The following is a 21,031-nucleotide window of genomic DNA, read 5'->3' as shown; positions in this document are numbered from 1 at the left end:
TAAATCAAACTTGAGTGAATATTTGTCACTGCTCTAAAATACCTCTTCCTGCTACAACTTGTATCATGCAGTCTCAACAATCTCTCATTGCACAGTTTCCTGTGAGATGAAGATACAAGCAGATTAATAGCACAGCTACTGTTCATATCTGAGTAAATACGTCTTGGCACCAAACTCATGATTGAGACGGAATTCTTTTATTTTCCCATAGAAAAGAAATACTGGTATCACCAGCAGAACCACAGAAGGGGTGGCTGGGGAGGGCCCTCTGGATGTCATTTAGTCCTCCCACATAAAAGCCAGCTGCCACCAGGGCTGGGACCAGGCCAGTCGTGCCTTGGTCGAGCAGCTCCCGAAAACATTTCAAGCTTTTCGAGTGACCTGTCCTAGTGCTGCACCACCCTCCTGGGCAAAGAAACTGTCTTGCCCTCACACGTGTACTGATCTTCTTGTGCTAGCAGTTTCGCCCTCATACGCATCTTTGCCTTCTTTATAACATTCCAGAATTTCAATGGGCTTCAGTTTTAAGGGGCTTTTACACCACAGGAGAGCGAACTTCATGGTTAAAACCATAATCGTAGGTAATCGTGGTATACAGAGGTTCCTAATGGGACACTGAAGCCACCAAGAAATGAAATGACCATCCGAAAAGGTCACAGTACATTACAGAAGCAGGACCCTGAGACTTCAGCGGTCCAAGTCACTAACTACACACATGCAAACTGCGTTAGTACCAATCGGCCCAGACAAAGTACCTATGAGAAATATTTGCTAAACATTTGGTAGTTACATGTCTTTTGCATAATCTTTATAAATATTAACTAAGATCCCAAAAGAGTCAGTAGATAGTATTGTTCTTACTCAGTAGATAGGGGAGCAGTTGCAAAAAGGTTAAGTGGACTCATGTGACCTTGAGCAGTGGAAACAGGCAGCAGTGACTAACTGGACCACGGCCTTCCTCAGTGCAGTGGCCCTGGCCCCTTTTATTTGGGCTCAATAGCATGATATTCAGCCCAGAAACTGGTTTGGTTTCCTTAACATTTCATGAAATTCAATTTCAGCTTGGCTTCCTGTTGATTGCCAGAAGAACTGCTGTTTCCCACGGAAACACCATTGTCTTCATGGTGCTTACATCACGGACCTGCGTAAAGACAGACAGAAGCATTATATCACAGCAGCCTACAAGCGAAGCACCCACGAAATACTGGGGTCTTGGCCAATTGGTCACTCAGGGAAAAGCTGCGCTATACAAAGGTTAGAAGAAATACAGGAGACATCAGTAGTGCTCATTCACATCTACATTTACATAATAGAGATCAGAGTCTGACCCTCTAGGATTTGTGACTGAATTTGCATCTGGATGGAAACGTCTAATAAGGAGGGTCCGTACTTGTCCAAACTATCCCCTTTAGGTTTCCGACTCACCAAGATGTAATTAAAATGCGTCTGGTTGCTCTCATTGCCCCAGGTCAATATATAGGGGCGCGGATAGCTATGCGATTCCGAGGAGGCACATTGATGAAGGTCCGACACACTACTTCCCTTTGATCAGGCAATTGCACAGGATTCACTATTTTCACCTTGGGGACCAAACAGCTGCTTGTCACAATCTGAGATGGGGAAAGGGAGCAGAAAAGAAAATGATTTAGAGAAGTGTCCAGCATCTCCAAGAAAGAATTCATTTAAATTAAACACAGGCAGAGAAGTTTCTCTAAGGATTTTTCATCTGGGAACCTCCAAGCATCAGCAAACACCTGCAGGGGGGTTTGCCTTTAAAACAGAGGGGTAGTTCACAAGCCATATTAATTCCAACAGTCCTCAAGAAGGGGCTATTAGCTGCTAAAAATGAAGCAAGGTTTCCATAGATTTGCACAGGCAACCACGATCCATGGAACACTTGTGGGGCCTTATCATGGGTGCCTTAATCTAACGCAACAGCAAAGCTTTCAGTGAAGTACCTTGGTAGTATTTTTTAGTTGCAGTTCTGCTGTTGTACTGAAGAATGACCCCCGTTTCCTGGCAAGCAAAACACGCTGTTTCACAATCAGTGTATTCGTTCTGGAATTTATCAGTGACAAAGGGAGCTTCCTGCAGCCTGTCCGCCACATCATTCGCCCAGAAAACAGCACTACCTCACCTGGAATGGATGAGCACAGGGACCAGAAACACTTTTACTTTAAGTAAAATGAGGCAACCTATCTTATATAGATCTGGAATCAAGTAATTTCTGCGTGTTTTCCTTATCAAAATCTGTCGTGAAAACAGTCCAGTTAACTAATCTAACTGTATTGATTCCAGCAAGGGGGGTATATTACAGAGAGAGTTTATAACAGGCCAAAGCAAGCAGCTTCTTTAACCCCATCAACACCTTTCATCTCCTATCTGTCAACAAAACAGGTAAGAAACCATTACGAAAGGGGAGGAAAGGAATCATCTTCATTTAGTCCCATCTGGCAAAGACTTGGCAGGACAGAAAAACTTGTGCAACAGTTTCAGAGGTTACACAGCCTCCGAGGCAGCTAGAACCACTCAGGGCACCAAAGGCGGGCAGGCAAACGAGGTGCAGAATTCCCAAAGGGCCAGGCTAGTCCCCAGTACGCCCTGGGCGGTACCTGCACTGCAGTTGAGGGAGCTCTCCAGGACGCTGATTGTTATCTCCTCCCCAAGAGGACGTCCGATGGCCACAGTGCAGTCGCTGCTGTCTACACCCGTCATGTTGATGACCCCGGTGGCATTAAGAAAGAGCCTTCCACAGACACCTGCACAGCAGAGACAGGTGAGAAACACATCCACAGGGAACTACAGCCGCTGAAACACAATTCCCATTCCCCTCGTGGCACAATGAACAGTCAAGTGCCAACAGTGCGCCCATCTTCTGAGTGCAGCATGGGAAGAGTCAGTTGCTGCCCAGAGGAGTTCCAAGTCAACAGAGCTTTGGGAAGCCCAGGGAAGTCATTGCACCTAGTTCAGACAACATGGACAGCTCATGGCATGCTGGAAGGAACAGCGTGTTGCCCCTCCCAACCAGGAGTATTCCCTCCCATGTTCCTGTCCCTGCATGGCAGTAGGGTCACCACAACCAGCTGCACACAGTAAGCACCTATCTCTACTTTTTGGTAGCATCCTCCTCACCTCCACTGGTCTCTTTTGTCTGTTCCCGAGGCACAGCTGGCACAGCAGATGGAGAAAGATCCAAGTCCTTGTATCTCGCCTCTTTGGCGGTTGCAGCTGTTGTCAGATGCGCGGCCGGTGTCACTGTCTGCAGTCCTGCTCCATGGGACCTGGTTCCCACCACTGGCTCAGGACAGGGCCCTGCAGAGCAGCCACGTACCACAATGGCCTTGGGGAAGCGCCTGCAGAAGATGGGGTTCACGTGCTTACGGGTTAGCAGGTTGAGGCAGAAATCCTGCCGTGTCTGAATGCCATTCCCACACGAAGTTGAACACTGCAGAGGAAGAAACCCACAGGCCTTTATACATGTGTTTCAGTTGGTATTTAGAAATCTATATTTATTGGCTCAGGCATGATCTGGGGGGCTGATCACTGATGCTGTTTTATCACTTGCCCTTTCAGTGCTCTAGTTTCATCTGCTATAAGATGGGCCGTCTCCCAGTGGATCTTCCAAACTATATCTTTGAATTGCAGAACACTTCCCAAAAAATCCAAAAAGATCTACATTCCAGAAGAAAACATGCCAAGGACCATTTTTAAACTGCAGCCAAAACCTGAGCTGAGAAATGCGGAAAGCAAACCTACGGCTGCTAAACACAGGGCAGTGGAAAAGATGGAAAACATCCCTAGAAAGAGTTTAGCATTTCTGTGGGAAGTAACTAAACAAGGCAGAAGTGGTGTTTCTCCCCTGCATGCTTTAGGGAAGTGAGTGGCTATAAAACTGCTGCACTAGACATCAAGTGCTGTGTCTGAACAGGAGCAGATACCTCTGTCCACTCGCTGAAGATCCATTCATAAGAGCACATTCGGATGACACAGGGGATGCTGGTAAGGGGCTTCTCTGCCACAGGACACAAACGCTCCTCCAGCAAAATCTCTTTGCCTTGGTGAATCTGCACACAGGTGACCAGCTGAACAGCTAAGCCGAGCCCACAGCTGGAGGAACAAGGGCCAGCTGGGGTTACCTTCCATCTGACAGGACAAGGAGGAGAAAAAAATGTTAGTGATGAATCCCCACCCTCTACTATCTCTCACTGTAGAGAATGCACCGCAACTCCCTCATCCTTCCGCCTTCTGCTTCTCAGCTGCTTTCTTCACCCCTCCACCTCACAGCCTTTGCTGCCTACAGCACTTACGAGGCAGCCTTTGAAACAAGGCTGGGCAGTCTGGAGCAGGTTTGGAGTTGGACCCAGAGGGCATTTGCATTTTGCGAGAAGTCCAAAGCCTCAAAATATACATTGCATCTTACTCTGCATCTATTAGTCTTCCCCAGGGTGACATACACAAGCTTAACTGCAAAAACAATCTTATCTCCCTCCAAAACACACACCACTGAACAGTCAGATCAGAAACTGCATGAGCCCATTTTGTAATGCCATCTGGGAACAATGCAGCCATCAGTGATACCTCCAGCTGTTACCCATCTTCCCTCAATTTTAAGTGAAACCAGCCTATGGAAGTACACCTGGAATTGTGTTAATGCACATATACACACTGGTTCATGTTTGAGACATCACCAGTCACCCCACTGAGTGCAGCCTGCAATACCATAAATCCTGTGGAAAGTGCCATCCATTTTCTTCTGTTCTCAGAGCAGCTATCCCAGATTCATAGAACATTTCATTCGAGCTACTTTTCTTGATGCTGTGTGGAAACTGTGCAGCTGGCAAATGTGTCACCATCTTTTGTAGGTATGGTTTTCTTCCTACTTCCCGAGGGTAATAAGGGATCAAGAGGCTTTCAGGTTTTCCCTAGACTCAATCTTCAAAGACTTCACTTAGTTCTGCTGGAGAATATACCAGCCCAGGAAAGACTGAGTTTGCCAAGTTTGGACCACTGCTACTGTTTTTGCAGTTGGCTGGCCTTTCAAAGCAGGGGAGAGGAAGATAACATCCTCAGGGTAGCTTGACCCTTACTTTGCCATGTCCCTGGACATAGAGAGAGGAAGATAAGACCTCTCACTGGCTCGTTATCTCCTGGTAACTGCTTTACCTTGGTGGGCAGGGACTGAGATCGCAGACTTCCATCCTGCTCTCTGGCTTTGGCACTGGATGACAGTTTTCTTCTTGGGTTTCTTCTTTGGTGTCAAAAGACACACATATGTACTGTAGCTGAGTCTTACCTAGAAAGGGAAGCAATCTTACAGCATGGCATGCATGCAAGGCTTGAAAATAAGCCATACCGTGTCAGTCGCATGTGCATGTACAAAACAAGCAAACTGCCTGAGCGCCAGGCACACTTATTGCACTCATCCCCCCAACTCTGGAACACAGCGGCAGCCAGCCAGCCCTCTAAACTACTCCCTGAGCCAGGCCTCCTTGCCTCTTCCAGACTCAAAAAAATTGTGACCACAGCTACACAGGCATTTAGAACTGTAGAGGGGAAAAGGACTAGGTCCCTGAGGTTCCTAGGCGCTGAGCTCACACCTACAGCCAAGTAATATTTCCCTGCAACACTGAAAAGATCTCAACCTCTACCACAAGAGACGGAACACTCTCCAGCTAGAGGGATCCAGACATACACGGTCTGATTTTCCAGTTGGATACGCCCAAGTGACTCCGAAACCTGAAGCAAGTGTTGCGTCTTCCTCCTCAGAAACAGAGCAAAAAGACCCAGACTGACATTGGCACCTGCTTCTCCACATTGGTCTCGATCTAATGAAGCCGGGGGATACCTCCAGATCAAGCCTACAACATATTTGCTGTCACTGAAGAAAGAGGAAACATTTAAGCACTTTCTCCATTTTTGCAGAACATGTATTAGGAATAGCTAAGGACATCCAACAGCCAAGACCCCTCCCAATTCACACTACCTGAAGAGATATACCCGAGACTGGAGATGCCTAATGGCAGCCTCTTCCCCATCTGTAAATGCACACCTGGCAGTGGCTCCCCAGTACAGATTTGGACCAGTGGATCCCGTGCTGAGAAGCCCTTTTCCCTGCTAGCAATCCTCCCTACCATGTCACAACCTCTGACAGCGAGGTATTTACCAGTGGATCAGGGGTTATTTCTGTTTCTTCGGCTTTTGTTGGACTCTGTGAGGAGAAACTAAGGAGGAACATAGTCAACAGTTGCCCTAAGCAATCCACCACTATAAACGGATTCATCCAGCAGCATTAAGAGGGACAGGAGCTTTCTAAAGTGACAGGATGAACCTTTAACTGGCAAGATATCCTTGGTATAAACCCACCCTCCCCAGACTTCAGTAATAAGGTGGTTTCTTCATAACCGGAAAGCCTCCTGCAAAGCTTCCAGTGAGACTTCTGAAACAAGCCAAAGCCAATAAACTCACTTTGTCCCAGCCTAAAGGGCAGACATTAACCACACATGGCACAACGGAGAGGGTTTTGCTTCTGCTGGGCACAAGCTGTCCATCCACAACAGTCTCCAATCCATCACGAAACTGAACACAGGTCCAAATTCTGCTGGGCAACTCCGGTTCCACAGACAGCAGAGCATTCATCTACCTGTTGATATCTTCCACCTAAATGGGAAGTAATTGTATCACCCTATTTCTCTTCTGAATCACGGAGGTTCATTTTCTCATGCCACTGAATACAGAAATGGGTCATAGAGAATATTCAGCTTCTCTATTTAAAGAGCCATGTCTGGATGTGATTGAGAGGACAACTGCTGGAAATGTAAATCCTTGCACCAACAGCTCTCTAGGACTAAAAGCAACCTAAGCTAAAGATCTATAGTTCACAGTATAATCACTTTTTATTAAACACTAAAATGAGATCAATGTCTGGGCAGACTTGGCTCTCGGTCCTCTTTCCAGTCTAATAACACAAGGGTCTGACCACAGTAAGATCAAATCTTTGTTGGCACAATCTTGGAAAGGACGTAAGCAGACGTCTTCTTCTGGCCATGCCCCCAAAGTATTTCCATTTAGCAGACTACTGTAAAACATCAGAAGGACTATCTCCCATTCATTCAGCTGACATCTCAATTACCTCATGGTACCAGGAAAGACAGAACATGTTTGGGATCTGCTATACCATTATAATTAGGAAGAAACTACTTCATACCTCTCCTCTTTTTTCCACCTTTGCACAATGCAAATGAGACCACAGAGACTGGGTTAGCTGGCAGAGGAAAATGACAAGTGAAGCAAGAATTCAGCCGAACTTCCAGGAACACCAACCTGTACAGGCACGGCTCCACGGCACAGGGCCTGCCCTCTGAAAGGGGCTGCGGGGAGCTCCAGACACCACTGATCCTCTGTTTATTTCATTCTTTGTCTGGTCAAAGCACACATGATCCACCTGGTCGTATCCCTGGATACGAAAGGAAAAGAAAGAAAAGAAAGTCATAAACAAAGGTGAACAGTTCACCTCTATTATGCTAGGAAGATGCTGTAATTTCTCTTAATCAAATTATCTGTGTAGGAAAAATGGCATATTTGGGAATACAGACTTTCTGTAAACACACAACCCCCTTATTTCTGATATAACGTTTCCTCATGAGTTTTAAAGTGACCTTCCAAGATGAACACCCCAGAAGATGAGAAGTTGATGGATAATCCACTGACAAAATGGAAAGATGCTCTAAACTGGCTGTTTGCAAGAACAAGGCTATCAGTCATAATTTGGTCCAAAATTACTTCTAATGATCTTGATGTCTGACTGATGAGGGACAGGTTGCTGACAATAAGCTCTAGCAGTCAGCCATTTTTAAATGACATTCTGTAGAGCTAATCATGTAATATCATGATACCGTCTTTGCACAGCAGACAGCAGTGTGCCAGTGTCCTCAAAGTGATCATCAATATCCGAAACTGCAGAGAAACTGCAGACTTGCAGTGCCTGTGGCATGCCAGAAATTAAGTATTCATAAACTACAGCTATAAACAAGATTTTTAACAATACTGAAGCTAAGAGGTAAAGCAGGTGAAAATCCAAACTCAAAAAAGTTACATGCAAAGCTGTAAAGAATCTCCTTTGATGAGCTACCCACAAAGAGAGACAGGCATTCCTGAATCTCAAAGAGCATGACCCTGAGAAGCAAATGTCAAGAATCAATCAGCAATGTTATCTTTTCACTACCTTCCTTGTTTTCAAATAATGCCTATTGGTAAGGAGGGCCTGAGCATCGCTTTCAGCTCTCAAGATGCAATTTCAGTTCAGATTCTCAAGATTCTGTTATTTGAAGTCCCAGCTTTCTGGTTTTTTTTGTTTATGACTGCATTAGCTGGGAGGCCCTAGAGTTCTTTACTTCAGGGTTTCAGCAACCAGTTCACCTGGGGAATCTGCTGGAGAAAAGCTCTTCAGACATAACTAGTCCTATAGATTGACTTCCATAAGTATTCGTTAATGTATTTTTCTAAAATTCTTGTCATAAAAAGTCTTGAGAGGCTTGCCAGTGTCATCTGTATTATCTGGTAAACAAGATGTCAGAACCGTCTACCAGAGCGATCTGTTACAATCTGCATTATGATTTCTTCAGGAGACAGAAAGGATTAGCCATGACACAGGAATAGAATTCTAAGAAGGGAAGTTTTTATAATTAGCTCTGAGGCTTTTAGACACCAGATACCACTTTGGTCTCAGACTTTTGATGTTTCGCCAACTTCAAATTACAGCCTTCAATAACTTTGAAAAATCTGAGAAAATTATTTAGTCTTAAACACCAAAAGTTCAGTTAAAACCTATTTAAAAATCCTCTTCTGATCAAACATTTTTCACTATCATTTTGATGATTCAGCTCATTTGCTGATTTGCTAATTTAACTCAAAAGCTGTACCACTCTTTTCTTCGGTTCAGCTGGCAACTGCAGCTCGCTTTCAGCAATTTGCTTTTAAATTCAGTTTAGTTGGTTAATAAGTGCTAACCAAGTATCTCTCCCTGACGTCACATTTCTTTCAGTCACCCCAGGAGAGCCCACGGGGTAAAGATCTATCTGACTACCACCCAGCCAAACTAGAAGCCTGCCCAGATCTCTGTAAAAACCAAAGACTGAGTACTGCTGCCTCACCTTCCCCACAGGTCACTGAACATGGCCCCTGCTGAGGAACCCACGTATACATCAGATTCTCTCTGGGGACAAAATAGCTGAAGGTGATGTCCGGGTTGGTGGCATTGCCATATTCTTTTGAATACCTTCGAAAGACCTGGTAAAGGAAAAAGTCGCGGTCAATGCACAAATCAACTCAGACTCATTTCTTAGGATGGAGGTAAGAGAAGCTAGTCCCCCTTTTCCATCCAATCCTGACCCTCAGAGATATGACTCTCAGTTCTTGCCAGATGCAGTCAGAGTACTCACTCTGTGAATTCTGTGCACAGGGCACTGAAAAAAAAGACTAAGCCAAGCAAAAGGTTTAACTCAGTATGCCTTCCCCCACACAACCATCCCCCAAGACCTGCAGAGGGCCTGTGGGCAGCCAACCCTCAACCTTTCCCAAGAAGAGCAACACCATCACTCTTAGTGACCACCATCTCCAGCAGCCTTGGACATGCATTCTGCACTGCAGTAGAGCTACATAAACTCAGCCTGGCCAGTTCAGACTGGCCCCATTCCAACTCTGCTATTTTAATTTACCTGTATTTCAATTTCTTCCTGTGTTGGCCCATCCACATGGACTTCCTCCAGGCTTGGCAGGTTGTCCTTGGTGAGAAACACTTTGTATTTGATCTGGCTGTCCTCCAGAACCGACGGATAGGTGACATTCAGCGAGATTTTTCCTTTTCCAGCAACCACATACTCTCCTTTAACCTTCACAGCTAGAGGAGCAAAAGTAGCAGCGAGGTTAAGAGATATTACATGGTCACCAGGATCCCCTGGTGCTGACAGCTACAGACTGCCCATTTGCTGGAACCAGTTTGATCTAAGTCAGGCATCCCAAAAAGCATGGCTTCTAGCACTTCCCACTGGAGACTATCCTACAAACAAACTGTATCATCAAGAACTTTCCTCCCAAATTCCATTTTCTTGTTTTTATAAGCTTGTTTTAGCCCTGCCTGTAGTCCCTCCTCTCCTTTTCATTCAACTCACCCAAATGTGTGAAGAGTGGTCTCTGATTGGTAACATGGACCAAGGTGGTGTTGTAAGGCACGGAGAGAAATGTAACGTACTCTGGAAGGATGGAAGAAAGAAGACACGGTCACTTCTGTCACTGTACCTCTTTTGAAAAGGCTGGAGGTTACAGATCAACCCCTCTTGACCTTACTAGCATGCTATCCATTGGAGGATAAGCCTTACAGGCAGCAACAAAGGTTAATTGCAGACAGGGGTTACATAGCTAATATAAAAGGGTAAGGATACAAACAGTGGTGGCCAGGAGGTAAATTCACACTGACCTTAGCTTCATCAGCTTGGCTTAAACACAGTGCTGGTGAATACAGCAAACAAAACTGATCTGCATTCTGTGTCCTGTTCTCATCTTTCTTTTGTTCTTTTTATGTTCTCTGCTAATATCTATATGTGATGCTGCAGGAGCTAGATCAGTTCCCAAATGGATGTTTAACATCTTGGGAAGAATCTGACACAGCTCCCAGTAATTTGTTGGACTTCTCAAATGGCTACATTTCTGGTCCACGTCCAGAGAAACTATGACCAAAAAAGTCACTCTGCCCACACAACAGCTACCTCCCTGCTACAAATCTTAGCTGCCTTCTTCTGCTGACAACCCAAACTCCACTGCCACATCCTCCATAAAAAAAAAATCAAGCAGAAGCAGAAAAAAGAACTCACACAGAACATTGTGAACACTCAATATGCATACAAATACGCAGCGTACAAACAGTACCATAATGTTGAGCCTGAGGGTGAGGATTACAGACCTTTAGCTTTTCCTTCTGTGTAAGATCCACTCACTTTGGTGCAAGGTAGTATTATCACCCCCACAGGACCTTGCAAGAGTCCATTATCTTCTTGGAGTCCATCTGGCCATCACACCCAAATGCCTGAGCAAAGGGGAGAGTCTGTCAAGACTTGTCTATTTTGAGAAGAAAACAAGTGAATGAAAGCAACACTGCCTGAATTCCTGAAACTGCCTTTTCCATTTGTAATTCAAATTTAAGACGACAAGATAGACAAAAATGCATTTGTATCTACATCTACCACTATACAGCAGTATGCAAAGCCAGGGATTGGAAAGTCTTAGCTGAGAGCACAAGTTTCATTAATCGTGTGATATTTTCTTTCCCATAAGCAGCAGCCCAGAAAGACTTCTCCTGTGACCTAAAACAAAGGCTCTGCATCCCCTCTCTTCTACGGACACTTTCTGGAAGGAGAAAGAAAAAAAAAAAGTGGTGGTGGTGGGGAAGCCCAGGAGAACAGTAAATATGAATGGCAGGTTCTAAAGGAATCTTTACCTCCCCAAACCCAGGCTCACATCCTTCAACCTGGCCTTCAATCCCATGGAGCTCAGAAAAGAGATTCTATCCTCATTCCCATGAACAAGACTAATTTACACAAAGCTACAGGAGGATCTCAGCAGGCTTAGCAGCAAAACATGTGCAACTGTTGAATTTATGCTAGAGGCACTGATCCCAGGCTTGGATGCTGCCATAAACATACATATTTATCACTGTTGCCAATAGAACAGCAGAAATCAGAATAGATTATGCCTACACCCTCTGCTGTTCAATAGGTGGAAATGCATTACAAAACATTTGTGAACATGAGGATAATGAGAAAAACATAAAATGTTAAAAGTGTATTCTGGGAATGTAAAGAAACAACAGAAAACATACAACTGGGTCAGCATTGAGCAGTTACTAAAATGCAGACAGCGCGGGGGAGTTATATTCAAGTTCATCATGAAAAAATGCCTTTCTCTCATCCAATCCAGAAGAAAAAAAAAGTTATGCTTCAGTTTTCATTAGTGATACTGCAACAATCAATTCATCAAGTTATGATTTCCAGGTTTTCCTCCTTATTTTGCCACTGACCCAGTATGTTCAAATCACATGACTTTTCTCCAGAGTTAGCATTTTCTAGGGCTATTTATACCATGCAAACTGAACAGCTAATGTCTCCTAAACTAACCCACAAACCAATTGCTTCTTGGATTAGGGATGAATAGCCGTACATACTTGCATAATTAGCAGAATGCTTATCTAGAGGCCATTGGCATTGGATGCCTAGACAGAACAGCAGATTTGCTGGACTCCATCCAATAAGCCAAGAACAACTCTCTTCTTTTCAGAAGAGCTCACTCTGTTGTTTGGGACCTGTTTTTCCCCCTGCTCTTAGTAAAGTGACTCCTCTAGGGCAGATTACACATCGGGGGTTCACCTGGAGTCCCCAGTTACTTACTCTGCAGCTTCCCATTACACACAGATTGAAAGCTCCGTGGTGTTCAGAGTCATCCTGCTCACATCTGGTTCCATCTATGAAACTGTCTTCGCGGCTTACCATGAATTCGTTTTCAACGGCCCTGCACATGTGCTTGCATAGCATGTCCCCTGGAGGAGGCAGGCAGGAGGAGAAAGGAGTGACTCTTTCAGAAAGGCATGCGGCTGACCACCAAGAAACGGGAAGAAGTCAAAAGGATCTGACAGAAAGAATATCCAAGTTTCACCTGAAAACTAAAATAATTGGTGAAACAGCCTTTTGACTTCAGAGTCCAAACAGGTTCACGAGTGCTCCCACGGTTTCTCAGTCTTTCCTTACCTTTGGCAAAGCCAACAGCAGAAGTCCAGGTATAAAAGGATGACGTTTCTACGGTGAGATACAGTGGCTTGAAATTTGTTGCTGCACATTGTTCAGCCATAAAGTCCTGCTGGGTCATCAAACAGGCCTACATCCCAGAGAGAATTGTATGGGTAATGAAAGGAACTTACTGAGCACAAATCCCAAGCAGCATTTTAACAACTAGCTACAGGCAGAAAACAGTGGCTGGTAAGTAAAACACCAAAACAACTGCAAATAAAGAAAACCACTTTAAAGGGAGGCTGCGGGATATGCAGATAATTGTGTTTGGAAGCTGCTATCTTTGCTATTTATACAAAATAAATGGATAAGGAAAACAGGAACAATATAAGAATGTCCCTCTGAAGAAAATTATCATTGAGTGAGTCACTATTTTCTCAGTGTCTGTCCTGCTATGCAGACAAAAAGAAAATGCTTCATTACACGTGAACAATGCTATTAAATAATACTGCTGTCTTCAGACACAGCACAACAAATACCTCTCCCGTCATCAGACAGATGGAGGCTACATGTCAGATCTTTACTCCTCCTTCCCAGAGCAGTCAGCTGTGAGAAGTACAGTCCCAGACCATACAGCTCTCAAAGGGTGAAACGGTGTTAAGAAACAAGCTCAGATGCCACCATCAGCTACATTACCTGAGTATTGCACATCTCCACTTGGATGCCGGTGCCATGGCATTCCTGCCCCCCAAAAGCAGGCCTGGAAATGACAGGAAAAGAACTCCTCAGAGGCAGATTTGTCCCAAACAAAGAGCAGGACTCAGACCCCATGGCCCTGGACCAGCCAAAGGCACTGCAAGCTCCCCAGCTCCCCACCTCCTACCTGGGGTTATTACAGAACCGCTGCCTTATCACAACTCCACCTCCGCAGCTGCGGGAGCAGGAGGAGAAGGGGCTCCAGCCAGACCACTGCCCATGGACCACAGCCATGGGGTTCAGTTCTTCCAGGGAGCTGCACTGTCCCTTCGAGCACCACTAAGACCAAGAATACACAAAATTGGCAGCAGCACCACAATGAATCCAGCAGGGCTGGGATCTACAAGGGTGGCACAAGTCCCCATCTTTTTGCAGGCCAGACTGTAACAGAGAATCCCAAGATGAATGAGGCACCTTCTCACAAGAGGCCAGATGAGTCTCATTCCTCATTATAGTCTAACATGAGGTTGGGGGTCAAACAAAGAGCTGACAGGCCATTTCAAGCAGAAAGCAAAGCCTTGTAGGAGAGCTCAGATATCAGGCTAGAGACCTGCAAAGCAACTACAGAGATAGAGACAAGGAAGAAACACCAAGATCAGCTGGTACCAGTTTGTAACTGGAGTGTCTGGCCTTAGCTCCCTGGCCAAGGGACAGTGAGTGCCACATGTCTTCCAGCCACCAACAATGGCTCGCTATCTAACAGGCTCCACGGTACCCACACCCGCTTCTGACCACCAGATCAGCAGCCTCCTTACCTTATTGATTCCACACTCAGTACCATCCAAGAGGGGAACAAGAAGCCGAGTACAGCTGGATTTGTCTCCTGGTTGTACGTGGCATGAGAGAACTTCACATACGTCCTGCTGTGACAAGAAAACCAGGGAGTTCAGGGAGCAACTTAGGCTCATCAACACAGCAGTTCTAAAAGCTGCTCAGTGGAAATGGTGCATGTCCTGGGTGTTTGGTTTCCCCCCAGCTACCCAACAGTACAAGCAAGTCCCTTCATTTCTCCTGCTTCTGGGCAGGTCAGAACGCCAGCACTGCCAGCTGTAACACTAGATGATCAGCTGAAGCAATCAAGTTTCACCCACCTTAGTGCTTCCTCATTAACAAAACATGTCCAGATGGCAGATATTATCCATGCTGCATTTCTCAGCCATGCAGACTTGTGTGAGAGTGGGGAAGCTGAAGGGATCCAGTGACCAAGAGCTCCCCAAGACAGGACCCACAACTCCCCTGAGTAGGTGTACCCAGCACTGGCAGTGCCAGGCCCCTGTTTGGACAGAAGGTTCTGGGTACTGTGCAAACTTTAAAGGAGACTTACGTGGACAAAGGAGGTGACAGAGAGAAGGGAAGCATTTTAAAAACATTTGAGGGTTTGTTCTTTGCCAAGAAATCTGTGGCAGGAAAGCACCTTTCATCCCTTTATAGTAAAAAGTGTCCCCAGCTCCCTTTTCCAGAATCTTGGCTCCAGAACATTTCCCTCCTAGCCCCTAGCAAGACAGACAAACTTTCTACCTACAACATTGCTGTCAGCAAAGGTGCATGCTGTGGCAACGCTTCCAAAGGCTATTTTACATTGCTCATCTGCTCCATAGTACAAGCCAGGCTTCCATCCAGGGATGCTGCCGTCCATGTCCGGCAGGTCATTTAAGCAGTTTGTTTGGCCTGTGCTGATAGAGACATAAGAAATAACACTTTCCCAGCTGTGGGCAGTAAGGACAATGACATGTTTGCAAACTTCTGCTGAGTTTCATTCTGGGAGTTGGCTGTTGCTTTCCCAGACAACACATGCTTACTGTGGGCTGTGATGGATTTAGCTGCAGCAGCTGCCTGGAGATGCTCATAATTCCCTGCTGAAGTTATAACAGAAACTCATGCCTGTTCTTCACCCAGCCAGCTCAGAGCCCGCAATGCTTGTTTAAACCTAGATGCTCTGACATTTTAAATAAAATTTCCAGGCTGAGCTAGTGTCTGAGGAGTCCAACACAGCCCAGGCATGTTAGTCACTAACCAAAGTAATTTCCAGCTACTTGAAGCAAAAACTGGGTTTAACCTCAGCAACAGACACAAGTGCTAAGAAATAAACAAACCCCAAGCACTTCACAGTTCCTCATTTTCGAAGAATTGTATTTTATTTTACTCCTTGTCTTTCCCTGCTCTCTCCTAAGGTCCCAGCACAGCGCACCGCTCCCACACAGGCACACAGAACTCAACCATTCCCTTACCTGACAAAGGCCAGGAACTCTTCTCGACTGCACTGCGACCAGGTGAGGTCAATGCTGTTGTGGTTTCCTGCTGAACCCATGATGTAACCGCTGCTGCTGCACCGATTCCCCTCACCATCGTGGGGGATTCCAAGACTGCAACAGAAGCAGCACAGTGCCCCGAGGAGAAGAAACCCAGAGGCTGGGTTCCCTCAGAGTCTCTCTTCTCTAAGCAAGGACTGAGCTCCCTCTGCAGCCTTTCCTTCTACTGCTGTCACAAACGTTTTCTCTCCTCTTTGCAGCTTCTAATTGTCACAGAGCATGCAGGAATGCAAGAAATGCAAGGAACTCTTTCCAAAGGTTTTGAATAATCTATGGGAAACTCCCTGCTATGCCAAGAGATCCTTCTCCTTCTTCAAAATCCCCTAAACTGGGCAATGTTTTTACCTGAATATACATACTGGGCCACTCTGGGGCTTTCCTACTGACCTGTGCCCAATCTCATGGGCTATGGTGACTCCAAGGTCAAAGCCCGTGTCCTGGGTAATAACACAGCTCCAGAAGGAGGAGCAGACTCCACCTAACTGAGTCACACCACGCAGCTCCTTGTTCCCATCAGGTAACTCCAGGTCAAACCTAAAGTAAGGGAGACAGATACAGAGGAAAGAGCAAAGAATGATTGCAGCTAATAAAGTCAGGTCTAGACATTCAATTGAATTTATTTGCACTTTCCTGATCTAACTTCTCCAGCTACCTAACATTTCTTTTGACACATTGAGCAACCTGGGGCAAGATGGTAGCGGTAGGGTCCCGCAAGTGCCCACTGTTCAAAATTTGTGGTGATTCTACTTTAAAAAATCCTGATGTCCCCAGACAAGCAGAATAGAATAAAATGACCTAATCCTATTTGCAAAAGACAGAGCAGTATCATCATCTCTGAGGAAAAAGCACCCAAACAAAGCCATTACACTCAAGAAAAGATTGCCTTCGACACATTTAGCCAAGGCAATTTAGAGAAAGGAGCCTGAAAGTCAGGCAAAATGTCTAAGTCAGAGTAGCACCTGTAATCTTCCGCAGAAAACACCAGTGGGTTTTCATTTCCAGTTACTGTTTGACTTTTCTGCCCACAAAAAGCTGCAGTGGGTTTGGCTGTGCTGCTCTGGAGGCACAAAATGTCCACCCAAGTCTGGCTGGTCACCCCTTGGGGAATATTCCAGTTCCTTCAGAAACAGCACCTCTGATTAACTGCATTACACCAAGGGCAGGAGAATCAACCCCAAACAGGAGAATGAACTTATCTACAAAGACCCTGTGATGCCAAACTGCTGGAAGACCCAGTAACATCACTGTCACTGTGCTGACAGCTGGACACCAACAGCTGCATTTCCAGTGCCCTCCCAGGGCAGGGGAGCTTCAGTACCTGGTGATGTAGAGGACAACATCAGCATGCTGGGGGTCAGAGTCATTCTGGGGGTTGACCTTCTTGCTCCACTCACAAACGCTGATCAGCGAGGAGGTGATGTTTGTTGTGATGTTTACCTCTGCCTAGAGTGAAAGCGCATGTTTGCACATTTCATACAGCTTTTAGCAACCCCTTGGACAACACTTGAACATCATCCTCCCTGCTTACCTCTGGTTCTCTCAAAACAAGCATTTGCATAAGATGAACCCTGAAATGAGCACCCAGCGAGGCGTCTCTCAGCAGCTCTGCCCCCTGTTAAGAGATAGAAAGGATCCCGTAAAGAAGTTCTGTGACTCCCACTACCTGTTCACAATAACAGGGCTGCATTCACTACAAAGGTAACACCCCTGGTAACCATAAAGGGCAACTATAGAATCACCGGGAAGTACAACATTAAAGTATGTGCTACAAATGTAAATAAGTCTGTCAACAGACGAGAACTGTTGTTAGACTTTCAGAGACTGTGAAGCAGAGAGAAGAATCTGCATGGAAAACAGTTTCATAGGGTAGGAGAGCGAACACTAAAGATGTTTTTTGCAATACACACGCACACAGAAAATGTATAAACAAATTCTTAATAATAGCAAAGGGAGACATTTAGAGAAACTCTGTAATAGAAATAAAACATCGAAATGTAAAATGAAAGATTAATTCAGTGGATCTGGTTCAATCTCACTGAAAGCGTCAGGGACTGGATCAAGGCTCTGGTGACAGAACTCTTGATACTGTATCTGACATATAACAGTATTAGTAAGGAAAGGAAGAGCTACATTTTCTAAATGGGCTTTAAGCTTCTAACATCCACTTTTCCTCGTGCAGCTCCTTGTACCAGGGAACACTTGCCATGCAGTGCCAAGAGAAGCGGAGAGGAACACCCTGCAGATCAGAAGTGCTCTGTACTAGGAGCAGGTAACCACAAAGACCTCCGAAAGCGTACTCACAGAGGTCTGTCTGCCTGTGACACTGTGATGTCTCACACTGGGACAGCAATCCAAACAGAAAACTACTCACAATGTTCAGGTTGGCAAGAATATATCGTTCCGTGTCCTCTTTGTGGTACAAGTAAACATCTGGACCTGCTACAACCATCAGCTCCAAGTGTTTGACAGCTCCCTCAGCCCTCTTCTGCAGGCGAGAAGGAAACCGCCCAGCTGAACAGAACAAAGGGACACAGGGAGTTTAAAAAGTAAGACAACATAAAAGGTCCTACAGATCCGCTCTCTTTTCCTGAAAGACTAGAATAATCCAGCTGGAAGACCACTCCTCCAGCTGCTTGCTCAGGTTTCCCACTTCTGTTGGTTTCTTTCACTTGCCAGCATCCTTAATAACATGCTTATGCTATCAAAATAACAAACACCTAAATGAAAACACACTACTTACACCTCAGTGAGACGGGAAATGTCTATCAAGTATACTCATATATTTGTAGATACAGATTTTTCCTCTCAGTTCATGCAAGTGGCCCCAGTACCAGGAGACAGCTTTTCAAGCAGAACAAACAGGGCCTCCTCTCCACGTACGTTACCTCTTGCAGTACTTTCCCCTCTTGCAGCACTTCTGTAGAGAATGTGGGGTCTGGAGAAGCTGAGGTCGTTCAGCAGGGCCACATCTTTGCTTCTGACAGGTCTGATATGAATCTTTTCCTCATCTGCAATGACGACTCCTTGCTAAAGGAGACGAAATTCCATCTCAGAGTCATTCCAAAGACATTTGCTATCGATGGAGAACTATGCCATATCCTCCCTGTTTCTCCTTTGTAATGCTCAGATTTATTAAATGGATGGTTCACACGTCTGGTGCATCAAGCCGCAAACCTACAAAGGCTGTAAATGCTTGTGAGAATAAGTTCAGTGTGTACTCACCAGCTGCCCTTCACAGTAAGTGACTCTGCACTTCGCCCCGGGAGGTTGCAGTGGATTTCCACCTGCAAAGCAGTTGCCTGAGAATCGCTTCAGTAAGCTAATGGAAGAGTTCACCACTTGCTTGCTCACAAAGGAAGAGGAAAGGAGGGCATGGTCCTCAAGAAATTCAAAGGCATAGAGTTCTCCCCAGGCCTCAATGGAGCAGTGTTGAATCCGACAGGACATCAGCCCCGTCTGTTCTTCTCTACAAAGGCAAGTTGGCTCAGCAATAACAAACTCAGGTACTGAAAGAAATGAAACGAGACCAGAACAAGGGGAACAGTTATGAGGAGTGATGATACACAGAAAACAAATGCAATGATCTATCTCCCTAGGAAAAAATACTCTCCAAATGACAACTGTGGTCTTTCGGGGGTCATCGTGTCAACAGTCAAAGAACTTCTATGCTTTCATGTATTCCAAAGTGAGGATAATCTGATTAGGAACAGACGACAGCTCTGAAACTGGCTCCTGATTTATCGGTGCTTTTGCTCTCTTGGTAAGCAGAACAGTTCATTTAACAAAGACTGAGACGGTTTTACTTCCTCAGATATTTAGTATTACCAAGCGAGAATTATCATAATCCAGAGACAGTGGGATGAGCACTAGGTGAAATCACAAGTAGACAACATCCTTGCTTTAAGGATCTGAGAATTTAAAACGTATCTTTACTCTGAACTACCATCAATCCAGACCCAGAATGCCAGTCCCTCCACGTGTTTATTTCAAAAAAATTATCAAGTGCATTTAAAGCCATTCTTTAAAATTTCTTGTCTAAAGCTTACCACTCAGAAGAACTGGATTCGTTAATCTCCTAGAAAAATACTAATTCAGAGAGGACCGCAAGAGAAATGTCCAAAAAGATTTATCATATCTCCTTCAGCAGATTTTTAAATATCGACCCAGTTCTTCAACCGCTTTCACACTGAAACATGGATTGCCTCACTGAACAATGTGATTCAGAAATGGCAAATACTTGTCAGATCTGGGTTCGTTAATAAGTGTTCTTAGCATTATCAAATGTACGGGATTAGAAATAAACTGACAGACACGTTCCAAAATCAAGAAAGAAGGAGCTCTGCATACCATCAGACACTGAGCTGGTTCCAAAATAAGAGAAAACATCTTCCGCATCCAAAGCGCTGAGAAATTTCTGCAAGAAGAAGAATAGCTTTACATTTTTTTAAGAAAAACAAATGGATACAAGACTATCGCTTCACTGAACCTAACCTGGAAGGAACGCCAGCGGACAACTCAACGAGTACCGATGCCAAGTTCTCATGGCTTTATTTTGCACTATGCATGGGCTGCACAACAGCCACTCAGAGGAAACAGCTTTATCTTCTTGATTAGCGAGGTTTGATGGATTTTGGCTAAGAACACGTTGTGTTGTCTCCTTTTTTTTTTTTTTTTTCCTAGAAATAAGAAAGGCTTCCTGGAAACTGCGTTTTCTGGAGGTCAAACTCACCTCTTGGAAAGCCGACGGCCAGCAGAAGCCCAAGGGGAGCATCACGAGAGCCCGGATCGTCAAGCTGACGATCATGCTGGAGGAGTTGCAACCAACGCCGCGGAGTCAGCGGCGGCCCAGGGGTGATTAAGACGATGTTTGGCCCAAGGCATCACGTGGAGCGGAAGGGAAGAGTGCAGGGTTTAAACAAACAGGGGAGCTGATCCTCTGCAGAGAGGGGCAGTCGGGGGGAACGGCCTGCAGACGGAGGTTTTACAGGAACAGCTGGAGGGAGGGCGGTTTTGCGCAATGTTTGCAACTTTACTGCAGCCAAAGAGCGCAGCCACAACGAGCTTTGAGCCAGTCTTTGCAGCCAAAGACACAAGGGGCGATTCGGGCGGGGGGGACAAGGGGCTCCGTGCTGTTCAACCTGTGCCCTGACAAGCCCCACACCCACTGCCCGGCCAACCCGCACCGGCCGCCGGGCC

The 21,031-nt window shown here is 45.5% G+C and overlaps 1 protein-coding gene across 1 annotated transcript; it reads right to left on the bottom strand.

Moving 5' to 3' along the window:
• Positions 1-179: 179 nt before the first annotated feature.
• On the bottom strand, positions 180-20,981 carry ADAMTS13 (ADAM metallopeptidase with thrombospondin type 1 motif 13). The gene is given in 40 exon segments (XM_075771963.1): positions 180-1,032; positions 1,034-1,107; positions 1,109-1,141; positions 1,426-1,479; positions 1,482-1,574; positions 1,576-1,610; positions 1,959-2,019; positions 2,022-2,137; positions 2,613-2,759; positions 3,133-3,445; positions 3,939-4,143; positions 5,164-5,293; positions 5,643-5,748; positions 5,750-5,761; positions 6,466-6,588; positions 6,590-6,650; positions 7,315-7,373; positions 7,375-7,401; positions 7,403-7,441; positions 9,139-9,285; positions 9,714-9,895; positions 10,167-10,247; positions 10,955-10,997; positions 10,999-11,019; positions 11,021-11,077; positions 12,435-12,583; positions 12,792-12,918; positions 13,467-13,530; positions 13,654-13,805; positions 14,282-14,386; positions 15,049-15,199; positions 15,755-15,889; positions 16,223-16,369; positions 17,154-17,278; positions 17,364-17,447; positions 18,207-18,346; positions 18,721-18,862; positions 19,058-19,341; positions 20,183-20,249; positions 20,565-20,981. Coding segments are annotated over 40 exon segments (4,215 nt in total). The 5' UTR covers positions 20,640-20,981; the 3' UTR covers positions 180-983.
• Positions 20,982-21,031: the final 50 nt, after the last annotated feature.

The sequence above is a fragment of the Balearica regulorum genome, chromosome 20, assembly GCF_011004875.1.
Source record: "Balearica regulorum gibbericeps isolate bBalReg1 chromosome 20, bBalReg1.pri, whole genome shotgun sequence".
Lineage (NCBI taxonomy): Eukaryota > Metazoa > Chordata > Aves > Gruiformes > Gruidae > Balearica > Balearica regulorum.
This window is presented reverse-complemented; position numbering and strand designations above follow the sequence as displayed.